Below are 13,207 nucleotides of genomic sequence, written 5' to 3'. Positions count from 1 at the left end.
TGGCGTTGGGCGTGGGGATGGGTGCTGGGGACGCCGCCTCGCTGGCAGCCGGGGCTCCAGCAGCCTCTGTGGCCCCAGACTGTCTGGAGGAGCCTTGCTCCGCCTCCCTGGGGACCGGCCGATTCCCGTGGAGCGTGTCCTCAGGTTGGGGGTCCCGCCCGCAGTGTGGCTGGGGACCTGCGCACAGGCCCGAGCGCCAGCGGGGTCGCTCCTCCCTCCAGCGCTGAGGCTCCTGCTGTCCCCAGGCAGCGAGGGGGGTCATGTGAGGGGCCTTGCGGGGCCCCGCGCGGAGAGGACGTGTTGGGGGCGGCGTGCGCCTCCCGCAGCCTCTCCCAGTCTTGGCCGTTCGCTCTGGGCGGATCGTGGCCACGTTGCGTCTGGACGGGAACGTGGCCGCTCCTCCGCCGCCGTCTCCGTGGTCCACACCTGCCCCTCCGCTCGCCTGGCTGTTGGGGCGGCGCAGCGCGCTGAGCGGGGAGGGTTCCGGAAACTTCCCTGTCATTCCTTCACTGTCTGCTCTGACTTGTGTCTGCTGCATATTTTGGCCTTTGACTCTTTAAACGCCGTCACTGGTAGTTCAGGTGTGGGGTGGCGGGGCCGAGTGGGTAGGTCAGGCTGTAACCCTCCGCCTTCAGCCAGAGCTCGGCACAGCTCCAGCCGCAGGCAGTGATCCTCCCTTCCTGTGTGTTTCCCCTAGAAACTTCACTTGGAGATGTTGGCAGACCAGCCACGAACGACCAAGTACCACAGCGTTATCCTGCAGAATAAAGAATCCCTGAAAGATAAAGTGATTCTGGATGTCGGCTGTGGGACTGGCATCATCAGCCTCTTCTGTGCACATTATGCTCAGCCTAGAGCCGTGAGTGGGAGGCAGCAGCTCTTTCACGACTTCGAAGCCGGGTCTTGGTGAAGCGCCACCACGTGGGCGAAACCGGCGGCGCGTTCTTGCAGGCTGAGCCCGCCAGAGGCTGCGACGTGGGTTTAATGAGTCGCAGACAGCACAGGGTGCATAGGACAGAATAGAAAATATCCCAGTGAGTTGCAGCTGGTGGGCTGTGTTTTTGAAACTTATTTCAGTCATGCAAGGAGACACGTGCGTCCACGTGTCTGGGCTGGGCTGCTTGTGTAGACCACCGTCCCGTGTCCTCCCCCACCGAAAGTGACCCTTGGCAGGGACAGGATGGACCACTCTCTGGGACTCCTGCTGGGCTCCTGTCCTCCTCCTGTTAAAGCCCGTCTGGGCCAGGGAGAGGTGCCGCCTCTCGACGGCCCCAGCACAGGTGGATGAGGTTCCTAGCTTACAGGTGCGACTGCAGGGCAGTGACCGCCCAAGTCCAGACCCTGCCAGAACCAGGACGTAGCATTCAGGACCTCCTGAGGATCTGGATTTGTAATTAGCCGCTGCTACCCTAAAAGTCTGACTGTTCAGTTGAGTGCCAAGAACCTCCTGTGTTGGTTACCGACTGTGTCGCTGCGTGTGTTGGAACCTGGGGCTCTGGGGTGGGCGGCCCACGTGGGTGCAGAGGCTTCTGTCCACCTGCAGCCCCGTGTCTGCGTTTAGGCAGAAAGTGGAGTTACGAGTAGAGGCAGGTCCTCCCAGGGCTCCGTCAGGTGGAGGCGGCACAGCGTGGCCGTCCGCCGTCCACCGCTGCTGTCCAGCACGCTGCCTGCCTTCTGTTGCTGGCTCTGACTCAGCCGAGGAGACTCAAGCTTGGGGGAGTGGACAGCGGGCCGCGGTCTGGGGTCGGGGCGTGCATGGATGGTGCTTCTGTCACGTGCAGGTGTACGCGGTGGAGGCCAGTGAGATGGCCCAGCACACGGGGCAGCTGGTCATGCAGAACGGCTTCGCTGACATCATCACCGTGTTCCAGCAGAAGGTGGAGGACGTGCTGCTGCCGGAGAAGGTGGACGTGCTGGTGTCCGAGTGGATGGGGACCTGCCTGCTGGTAAGGGGCAGCGGGCACTGCTGGGGCGGCTGCTCTGGGCTCTGGAATCTTCATAAATCATGATTCATTTTGACTTTTTTCCTGAGGTGATGTGTAATTTTGATTTCTTGTGTGAACATTGGCTCAATGTCTTGAATATTGAACTGATTAAAAAAATGCTTTTATGAGGAATCTAAATCAAAGTTAATGTGACTTTCTCGTGAATGATTTACATAAACTCTGTTCTCTTTGGGAACCTGCGAATATCCAGTGCTTGATGTGTGGCTTTTTTTTTTTTTTTTTTTTTTTTTTGCATTACGCGGGCCTCTCACTGTTGTGGCCTCTCCCGTTGCGGAGCACGGGCTCCGGACGCGCAGGCTCAGCGGCCATGGCTCACGGGCCTAGCCGCTCCGCGGCATGTGAGATCTTCCCGGCCCGGGGCACGAACCCGTGTCCCCCGCATCGGCAGGCGGACTCGCAACCACTGCGCCACCAGGGAAGCCCCGATGTGTGGCTTTTTAATGCCAGCAGAATCTTTGTCTGCAGCGCCTGATTTGCATCCATGACCAGCCCGAGGCCCAGGCTCTCCCACATTCTCTCCCCAGTCTCACGTGGGTCAGGGTGGAGAGTTTTCTGATTCTACCCACCCACCCTGCTTATGAACTCACTGTGCTCCAAGGGTAAGTGAGAGGTGGGTGGAAGCCGGGCCTGCGGGTCTCCTCAGACCCTCAGCCCAGCCCCCTTTCTGGCTCAGCAGTCTGAAGTTTAGTCTCTGTCAAAACCCAGAAAAATGACAGCTGGGGGAAGGGGAGGGGAGCGCCACCAGGGTTTCCAGCAAGAAATCCATTTAAATAGTGAGTGAGTAACTTATGTGAATAATAAGAGTGCTGGCCTAGCTTCTTACAGGTCGCAAAGGTTGAGGAAAGTGATAGTAAGTGACATTGGGCCTTTAGCCTTGTTGAAATTGTGTTGTCTGGAGGTAGAGTGTAAATAGACTCAGCATCCATGATATAATTTTGTTGTTAATAACAGCTGTGGATTCACAAGATGCTGCACGGGAAAAAGGGACTTGCTACCCCTTTAATCCATGAGGCGGGCGTTGGCCTTTGCCCCCAGCACGCTAGCGTTCTTTCCGTAAATGTTACTGAGCACCTTGGGGTGGTGGGGACACGGAGAGCCGGGCTGTGGTGATGTGTCCTTTGGCGCAGTGCGGGTCGGGGAAGCCTGGCTGCCTGGGGTCCTGCTCTGCCCCTGGGAGGGGTTATGTGGAGACAGAGAGGAGGGGTGGGGGGAGGGGAGGGGGAGGAGGGAGGAGGGGTGGGGGGAGGGGAGGAGGGAGGAGGGGAGGGGTGCGGGGGGTGGAGAGGGGGCGGGGCGCAGAAACCTGGGATTCGGTGTCCTTGTCCCTATGTGCCCGAAGCCCAGTGGTGTGGGCCGGGGGCGGGACTCCATGGGTCCAGCGGGGGAGGCTGGACTTGGGCTGTCTGCCTCCCCGGATGTGCGTGTGTCAGGTAGCCAGCCAGCGGCGTCCAGGACTTGGAAGGAGTGGGGTAGGGGTCATGATGCGGAGGCCCCAGGACTGCAGGGCATGGTGAGGCCTGCGGAGCAGAGGGGGGACGGTGCAGGGACCCCTGGGGCGTGCGGGGGCGGGGCCTTGGGGACACAGCAGAGGCCGCTGGGAATGCGCCGGCCGAGGGGGCGGCTGAGGAGAGGGCTGGAGGGGGACAGAGGGGTGGGCCAGCGGGCTTGGGGAGGCCTGTTCACCCGCAGGTGCAGGGTCCGTGGAGGGGGCGTGGCCGGGCCGGGAGGGGGCGTGGTCACGGGGGCAGCAGAGCACGTGCAATGAAGGGGTGGAGAAAACCCGCGGCCCTCTGGTGCCCGCCTGTCCACTGCAGAACGTGTGGTCAGAGGGGTAGTGAGGACTGTGGCGACAGGACAGTGAGGACAGCCTGGGGTACCGAGTGGCTCAGGGCGAAGTGCCTGACCACGTGGAACTGGAGGGCCTGGTGGTTCTGTGCAGACCAGGAGGGGCCGTGTGGCCGTTGTGGGCCAAGTAGCAGACGTGGAGACGGGGCTGTGAGTCCGGCAGTATCACAGACCCATCAGCTGGGCCATACCGTGTCCCGCACAGAACCCTCCGTGCCCTGTGGCTGCCCCTCTTCTAATGTGCTTTTTGCCTCCCTGGCATCTCCCCTCCTGTCCACTGCCTGTTCTCAGACCTCAGGTCCCCAATCTCCCTACTCTGCTGCTGACATGAAGAAAGTTGGGAAACAAACCCAAATATACGTGTGTTTAGTTTATAATAATAAGAGGTTTCTATTCAGTGGGGTACAGCTATATAATCATTCAAACATGGGGCCGAAGCAGTTATTTTGGAGAAAATGGTTAGATTCTTCCTCACACCATATGCTGAGATAAATTCCAGATGGGTTATAGAGTTAAGCTTTTTTTTTTTTTTTTTTTTTTTAAGGAAAGAAACATGAAACAATCACTAAAAATGTATCTGATGGGAAGCTCTTTCTAAGAACAAAGCACATAGAGAAACTATAAAATATTTGATTAATTTTATGAGACCAGCATTACACTAATACCAAAACCAAAGTTAGTACAAAAAATGAAAACTACAGACCAGTAACACTCAGGAACATTGATGTAAAAATCCTTGAAAATCATAGCAAATTGAATTGAGCAATACATAAGATGAACACCACACTGCAACAGAGGAGAGATTATCTTCAGAATTCAAGGCTGGTTCAGTATATTAAAGTCATTCAATGTAATTGACTGTATTAATAATCTAAAGAAGAAAAATCACATGACTACCAATTAATGCACAGAAATTTGACAAAATTCAAAATACTTGAACAATTTCTGTTATGATTTCTTTTTTTGACCCATTGTTATTTAGAAGTGTGTTTAATCTCCAAGTATTTTGAATTTTACAGTTATCTTTCTGTTACTGATTTCTAGTTTACTTCCACTGTGGTCTGAGAGACCACTGTATTATTTCTATTTTTTAAATTTGTTAAGGTTTGTTTTTGTCCCGGAATGTGGTCTGCCTTGGCGAATGTTCCGTGTGAGCTTGAAAAGACTGTGTATCCTGCTGTTGTTGGATGAAGTAGTCGGTAAATGTCAGTTATATCCTGATGATTGATGGTGGTGGTCAGTTCACCTATGTCCTTACTGGTTCTCCGCCTGCTGCCTCTGACCATTTCTGGGAAAGGGTTGTCAAAGTCTCCAACTCTGACAGTGGGTTGGTCTATTAGTCTTTGCAGTTCTATCACTTTTCTGCTCATGCAGTTTGATGCTCTGTTGTTAGGTGTGTACACATTAAGGATGGCTACGTCTTCTTGGAGAGCTGTCCCTTTATCATTGTGTAAAGCCCCTCACTATCCCTGATCACTTTCCTTACTTTGAAGTCTGCTCTGTCTGAAATTAACATAGCTACTTCTGCTTTCTTTTGATTAGTGTTTACATGGTAAATCTTTCTCCATCCATTTACTTTTTTGTTTGTTTCTTTTGAGCTGCACGGCAGGGTATGTGAGATTTTAGTTCCCTAACCAGGGATGGAACCTGTGCCCCCTGCAGTGGAAGCGCAGAGTCCTAACCACTGGACCACATCCCCCATCCATTTACTTTTAATCTATAACTGTATATTTAAAGTGGGTTCTTATAGACCATGTATAATTGTTTCTTGTTGTTTGATCCACTGTGACAATCTCTCTTTTAACTGGTGTATTTAGACCATTGGCATTCAAAGTGATTATTGATCTAGTTGGATCGACACCCACAGTATTTATTACCACTTTCTATTTGTTGCCCATGTTCTTTGTTGTTTTCTTCTTCTCTTTTTCTGCTTTTTTGTTTCCCTGTGTGTGTGTGTGTTTTAAGCAGCTAAAGGTAGGGAGTTTAATCAGCATGAATTAATTCAGTGCTCACACATATGTTGGTTTAGAGCCTGACATGAACATGCTTTGATAAAAGTAAACTTAAGATACATATTATCACAGGGTATATGTCCAGTAGTGGGATAGCTGGGTTGTATGGTAGTTCTATGTTTAGTTTTTTAAGGAACCTCCGTACTGTTCTCCATAGTGGCTGTATCAATTTACATTCCCACTAACAGCGCAAGAGTGTTCCCTGTTCACTGCAGCACTATTTACAATAGCCAGGACATGGAAGTGACCTACATGTCCATTGACAGATGAATGGATAAAGAAGATGTGGTACATATATAGAATGGAATATTACTCAGCCATAGAAAGGAACCAAATTGGGTCATTTGTAGATACATGGATGGACCTAGAGACTGTCATACAGAGTGAAGTAAGTCAGAAAGAGAAAAATAAACATCGTATATTAAGGCATATATGTGGAATCTAGAAAAATGGTACAGATGAACTTATTTGCAAAGCAGAAATAGAGACACAGACATAGAGAACAAACATATGGAGACCGAGGGGGGAAGGGGGTGGTGGGATGAACTGGGAGATTGGGACTGACATATATATACTACTATGTATAAAATAGATAACTAATGAGAACCCGCTGTATAGCACAGGGAACTCTGCTCGGTGCTCTGTGGTGAGCTAAATGGGAAAGGAATCCCAAAAGGAGGGGATATGTGTGTACATATGGCTGATTCACTTTGCAGAAACCATCACAACATGGTGAAGCAACTATACCCCAATTTAAAAAATATATGTTTTCATAAATCGATGGGATATTCACTTAATAGCCCATTTCCAAGTTTTCAAAATTCTCAGTTTTTAAATTCCTCTCCCCTGAAGCTCACTTCTTCTACCTATTTTCCCTTTTACGGAGGTATAACTGACGAACTGTAAGGTATTTAAGTGTAGAGCATGGTGATTTGATATCTGTATACATGGTCAATGAATTGCCCCCATTGAGCTAATTGATACACCTGTCACCTCACATATTTACCTTTAGTTGTAAAGTGAGAATACTTAAGTTCTACTCTCTCAGCAAATGTCAGTTACACAGCACAGTGTTATCAACTGTGGTCACTATGGTGTACAGCGGATCCTCGGACCTTGTTCACCTCGTTACTGAAAGCTTGTGCCCAATTACCAGCCTCGCCCTATTTCCTTCACCCCCACAGCCCCTGGCAACCACTTTCCTACTGTTTCTCTGAGTTCAGATTTTTTTTAGATTCCACAGATGAGTGATACCATGCAGTATTTGTCCAGCTTCTTTCACTTAGCAGAAGGCCTTCTAGGTTCATCCATGTTGTTGCAAACGGCAAGATTTCTTTCTTTTTCATGGCTGAATAATACGCCATTGTGAGTGTGAATGTATATAATCACATTTTCCTTATCCATCCCTCTGTCAATGGATAGGTTCTTTCCATATCTTGGTTATTGTGATAATGCTGCAGTGAACATGGGAGTATAGGTATCTCTTTGAGACAATTGTTTCATTTCCTTTGGATATAAACCCAGATGTGGAATTGCTGGATCATATGGTAGTTCTATCTTTAATTTTTTGAGGAGCTCCACAGTGTCTGTACCAGTTAACATTCCTACTAACTGTGTACAAAGTTTCCCTTTTCTCCACATCCTCGCCAGCTCTTGTTACTGCTTATCTTTTTTTTTTTTTGCGGTACGCCGGCCTCTCACTGCTGTGGCCTCTCCCATTGCGGAGCACAGGCTCCGGACGTGCAGGCTCAGCGGCCATGGCTCACGGGCCTAGCCGCTCCGCGGCATGTGGGATCTTCCCGGACCGGGGCACGAACCCGTGTCCCCTGCATCGGCAGGCGGACTCTCAATCACTGTGCCACCAGGGAAGCCCACTGCTTATCTTTTTGATAATACATATCCTAACAGGTGTGAGGTGATACCTCATTGTGGTTTTGATTTGCATTTCCCTGATGATAAGTGATATTGAGCACTTTTTCATGTATTTATTGGCCATTTATATGTCTTCTTTGGAAAAATATCTGTTCAGGGTCTTTGCCCAGTTTAAATTGGGTTGTTTTTGTTATTATTTTTGCTATTGAGTTGTATGAGTTCTTTGTATATTTTGCATATTAATCCCTTATTAGATAGGTGGTTTACAGACATTTTATCCAATTCTATAGTATATCTTTTCATTTTGTTGATGGTTTCCTTTGCTGTGCAGAAGCTTTTTAGTTCAATGTAGTCCTTCTTACTTATTTTTGCTTTTGTTGCCTTTGCTTTTGGTGTCTAATCCATAAAACTATTGGCAAGACCAGTGTCTCAAGGAGCTTTCATTCTTATGCAAGTGGCTATCGAGTTTTCCCAGCACTGTTTTGAAGAGATTATCATTTCCCCATTGTGTATTCTTGGCTTATTTGTTGAAAATTAGTTGACCTCATACGTATGGGTTAATTGGGCTCTCCATTCTGTTCCATTGATCTATGCGTCTGTTTTTTTTTTTTTTTTTTTTTTTTTTTCCCGGTACGCCGGCCTCTCACTGCTGTGGCCTCTCCTGTTGCGGAGCACAGGCTCCAGACTGCGTCTGTTTTTATGCCAATTCCATACAGTTTTGATTACTCTAGTTTGAAATCAGGAAGTGTGATGCCTCTAGCTTTGTTCTTCTTTGTCAAGATTGCTGTGGTTATTTGGGGTCTTTTGTGGTTCCATACAAATTTTAGGGTTGTTTTTTCTATTTCTGTGGAAAAGTGCCATTGAAATTTTGATAGTGATTGCATTGTATCTGTAGCTTTCTTTGGGTAGTATGGACATTTAAACAATACTGATTCTTCCTATCCATGAACACAGGATATCTTTCCATTTGTTTGTGTCTTCTTCAATTTCTTTCATTAGTATCTTCTGGTTTTCAACGTACAGATCTTTCATCTCCTTGGTTAAATTTATTCCTAAGGTTTGTTTTTTTTTGATATAATTATAAATGGGATTGTTTTCTTAATTTCTCTTTCTGATAGTTCATTGTTGGTGTATAGAAATGCAACTGATTTTTGTTGATTTTGTATCCTGCAACTTTACTAACTTTGTTTATTAGTTCTAACAGTTTTTTGGTGGAGTCTTTAGGGTTTTCTATACACAGTGTCGTGTCATCTTCAAATGGAGACATTTTTCCTTCTTCCTGTCCAATTTGGATGCCTTTTCTTTCTTTTTCTTTCCAAATAACTGTGCTGGGACTTTTAGGACTGTGTTGAATAAAAGTGGTAAGAGGGGCATCCTTGTCTTGTTCCTGATCTTAGAGGAAAAGCTTTTAGCTTTTCACCATTGAGTATGATGTTAGATGTGGGCTTGTCATATATGGCATTTATTATGTTGTGGTATGTCCCACCTATACCCAGTTTTTTGAGAGGTTTTATAATGGAAGGTAGTTGAATTTTATCAAATGCTTTTTCTGCATATATTGAGATGATCATATGATTTTTATCCTTCATTTTGTTAATGTGGCATATTACATTCATGGATTTGCTAAGTTGAACCATCCTTGCATCCCAGGAGTAAATCCCACTTGATTATGGTGTGTGATCCTTTTAATGTATAATTTTTTAAATTTTATATTATAGTTGATTCACAATGTTGTGTTAGTTTCAGGTGTACAGCAAAGTGACTTAGTTATACATATTCATATATCTATTCTTTTTCAGATTCTTTCCCATGTACGTTATTACAGAGTATTGAGTAGAGTTCCCTGTGCTGTACAGTAGTCCTTGTTGATTGTCTGTTTTACATTTAGTAGCGTGCATATGCCAATCCCAACCTCCCAATTCATACCCCCCTGACCTTTGCCCCTTAATGTATTGTTGAATTGGTTTGCTAATATTGTACTGAGGATTTTCCAACTATGTTCATTAGGGATATTGGCCTGTGATTTTCTTTTCTTGTAGTGTTCTTGTCTGGCTTAGGTATCAGGGTAATGCTGGCCTCTTGTAGAATGAGAAATGAGTTTGGAAGAGTTCCCTCCTCTTCTGTTTTTGGAAGAATTTGGGAAGGTTTGGTATGAATTCTTTAAATTTTTGGTGGAATTTGTCAGTGAAGCAGTTTGGTCCTGGACTTTTGTTTGTTGGGAGGTTTTTGATTACTGATTCAATCTCCTACTAGTAATTGGTCTGTTCAGATTTCTTGTATCTTCATGATTTATTCTTGGTGGCTCTATGTTTCTAGGAATTTATCAATTTCTTCTAGGTTATCCAATTTGTTGGCATATAATTATTCATACTGTCTTATGATATTTTGTGTGATATCAGTTATAATAGCTCCTCTTTCATTTACAGTTTTATATATTTCAGTCCTCTTGGTAAGTCTAGCTAAAGATTTGTCTATTTTGTTTATCTTTTAAAAAAGGAAACTCGTTGATCTTTTCTGTTGTCTTGTTAGTCTCTATCTCATTTATTTCCTTCCTTCTACTAACTTTGGGCTAATTTGTTCTTCTTTTTCTAGTTCCTTGATGTGCAAAGTTAGATTTGCTTATTTGAGATATTCGTTTTTTCTTAATGTAGGCATTATTACTGTAAACTTCCCTCTTAGAACTGCTTTTGCTGCATCCCATAAGTTTTGGTGTGTTGTTTTTCCATTTTTGTGTGTCTCAAGATATTTTTTGATTTCTCTTGAATTCTTCTTTGACCCATTGGTTGTTTGGGAGCATGTTGTTTAATCTCCACATATTTGTGAATTTTCCAGTTTTCTTCTTGTAATTGATTTCTAGTTTCATACCATTGCTATGAGAAAAGATGTTTGATATGATTTCAGTCTTAAATTTATTAAGACTTGTTTTGTGGTTTAACATAGGACCTATCCTGGAGAATGTTCCTTGAGTTCTTGAGAAAATGTATATACTCTGCTGCTGTTGCCTGGAATGTTGTACAGGTCTGTTAATCCATCTGGTCTAATGTGTAGTTTAAGTCGTGTCGCCTTATGATTTTCTGCCTGGATGATTTATCCATTGTTGAAAATTGGCTATTGAAGTCCCCTACAGTTACTGGATTGCTGTCTATTTCTCTCTTCAACTCTCTTAATATTTTCCATAATATTTAGGTGCTCTGTCTTTTGAGGTTTTAATTGAGCATGTTATATGACTCCATTTTCTCTCCTTTCTTAGCATAGCAGTTATACTTGCTCTTTTTTGCTTTTTTAATTAGTTTCCCTACAGTTTTCAATGTGTATTTACAGCTGTTCCGAGTCTGTTTTCATCTAACACTCTTAGGCTTCATGGTTAGTGTGAGCACTTTATGATAACAGAGTAACCCTGATTTCTCCCTCCTGTCCCTTGTATCATCATTTTCATTCATTTTATTATATATAAGTATAGATATACATACGTACATAAGCATAATGGTTAAATACTGTGTTGCTATTATTTTGGACAACTTGTTAGATTGATTAAGAATAGGAAAAATAAAAGTTTTAGTTTTATCTTCATTTATTTCTTGTGATTTTATTTCTTATTTCAGTGATTTTCTTTCTTTATGCAGATCCGTGTTTCTGATCTACAGGCAAACCTCAGAGATATTGTAGGTTCAGTTCCAGACCACCGCAATAAAGCAAGTTGCACGAATTTTTTGGTTTCCCAGTGCATATAAAAGTTATGTTTACACTATGCTGTAGTCTGTTAGGTGTGCGGTAGCATTATGTCTAAAACAGCAATGTACATACCTTAATTAAAATATACCTTATTTATTGCTAAAAAATGCTAACCATCATCTGAGCCTTCAGTGAGTTCTAATCTTTTTGCAATAGTAACATCAAAGATGTTGATCAGGGGCTTCCCTGGTGGTGCAGTGGTTGGGAGTCCGCCTGCCGATGCAGGGGACGCGGGTTCATGCCCCGGTCCGGGGGGATCCCACATGCCACAGAGCGGCTGGACCCGTGAGCCATGGCCGCTGGGCCTGTGCGTCCAGAGCCTGTGCTCTGCGGCGGGAGGGGCCAAAGCAGTGAGAGGCCCGCGTAACGCCAAAAAAAAAAAAAAAAAAAAAGATGTTGATCACAGATTACCGTAACAAATACAATAATAATGAAAAAGTTTGAAATGTTGCAAGAATTACCAAAATGTGACACATAGACACAAAGTGAGCAAAGGCTGTTGGAAAATGGCGCCGATAGGGTTGCTCGATGCAAGGTTGCCACAAGCCTTCAATTTGTAAAAAGTACGGTATCTGTGAAGCACAATAAAATGAGATCTGCCTGTACATCATTTTCCTTCTTTCTAAAGAACTTCTTTTAACATTTCTTGCAAAGCAGGTCTACTGGCAACAAGTTCCCTCTATTTTGTTTGTCTGAGAAAGTCTTTATTTCTCCTTCACTTCTGAAGGATAATTTCACAGGGTTCAGAATTCTAGGTTGGTGGGGTTTTTTCTCTCAACACTTTAAATATTTCACTCCACTCTCTTCTTGCTTGCATGGTTTCTGAGAATTCAGATGAAATCTTATCTTTGTTCCCCAGCAGGTAGGTGTCTTTTCCCCCCAGCTTCTTTCAGGACTTTTTCTTTATCTTTTGAGTGTCTGTAGTTTGAACATGACATGACTAGTTTTACTGTTTTTTTCCCCACATTTATCTTGCTTGGTGCGCTCTGCACTCCTGGATGTGTGGGTTGGTGTTTGACATTAATTTGGGGAAATTCTCAGTCATTAGTTTTTCAACTACTTCTTCTGATCCCACCTCTCATTCTTCTCCTGGTACTTCCGTTTTGTGTTTACTATACCTTTTGTTGTCCTACAGCCCTTGAATATGTTGTTGTATTTTTTAGCCTGTTTTCTGTGCTTTTCAGTTTTGGAGGTTTCTGTTGTCATTTCCTCAAGCTTGGGGGCTTGTTGCTCAGCTGTGTCCTTACTAATGAGCCCACTGAAGACATCCTTCATTTCTGTTACATTGTTTTTCATCTTGAGCATTTGTTTTTGGTTCTTTTCAAGAATTTTCCTTTCTCTGCTTACATTGCCCATCTGTTCCTGCACGCTGTCTGCTTTATCCATTAGAGCCCTGAGCATATGAATCATAGTTGTTAAATTCCCAGCCTGATAATTACAGCATCCCTGCTGTGTCTGAGTCTGGTTCTAAGCCTCGCCGTGTGTCTTATATTGTTAGTATGTCTTGTGGTTTTCTCCTGATAGCCAGGCTTGATGACTGGATAAAGGTTCAGTGCAAACAGGCCTATAGTGATGTGGTGGTGAGATGTGGGTTGGGGAGTGTTCTGTGGTCCTTCTGGGGTCTCAGTGTTCAGTGAGCCTGGACCCCTGCACTGTGAACTTCACAGGTGCTTCTCAGTTTCTTTTCCTCTTTTAGGTGGGACAGGATGGCTGGAGGGGACTCAAGTTGGATATTTCTCG

At 45.2% G+C, this 13,207-nt stretch overlaps 1 protein-coding gene across 3 annotated transcripts in view; it reads left to right on the top strand.

Moving 5' to 3' along the window:
* Positions 1-13,207, top strand: part of PRMT2 (protein arginine methyltransferase 2) — a 40,214-nt gene that overhangs the window by 11,968 nt on the left and 15,039 nt on the right. For all 3 annotated transcript variants that reach the window (XM_081234874.1, XM_081234875.1, XM_081234876.1), the window contains exons 5-6: positions 698-859; positions 1,782-1,946. In XM_081234874.1, the coding sequence (XP_081091000.1) occupies positions 698-859; positions 1,782-1,946 (327 nt within the window). The remainder of the gene's footprint in view (positions 1-697; positions 860-1,781; positions 1,947-13,207) is intronic.

The sequence above is a fragment of the Mesoplodon bidens genome (genome assembly GCF_964165515.1).
Source record: "Mesoplodon bidens genome assembly, chromosome: 5".
In the NCBI taxonomy this organism is placed as follows: domain Eukaryota; kingdom Metazoa; phylum Chordata; class Mammalia; order Artiodactyla; family Ziphiidae; genus Mesoplodon; species Mesoplodon bidens.
This window is presented reverse-complemented; position numbering and strand designations above follow the sequence as displayed.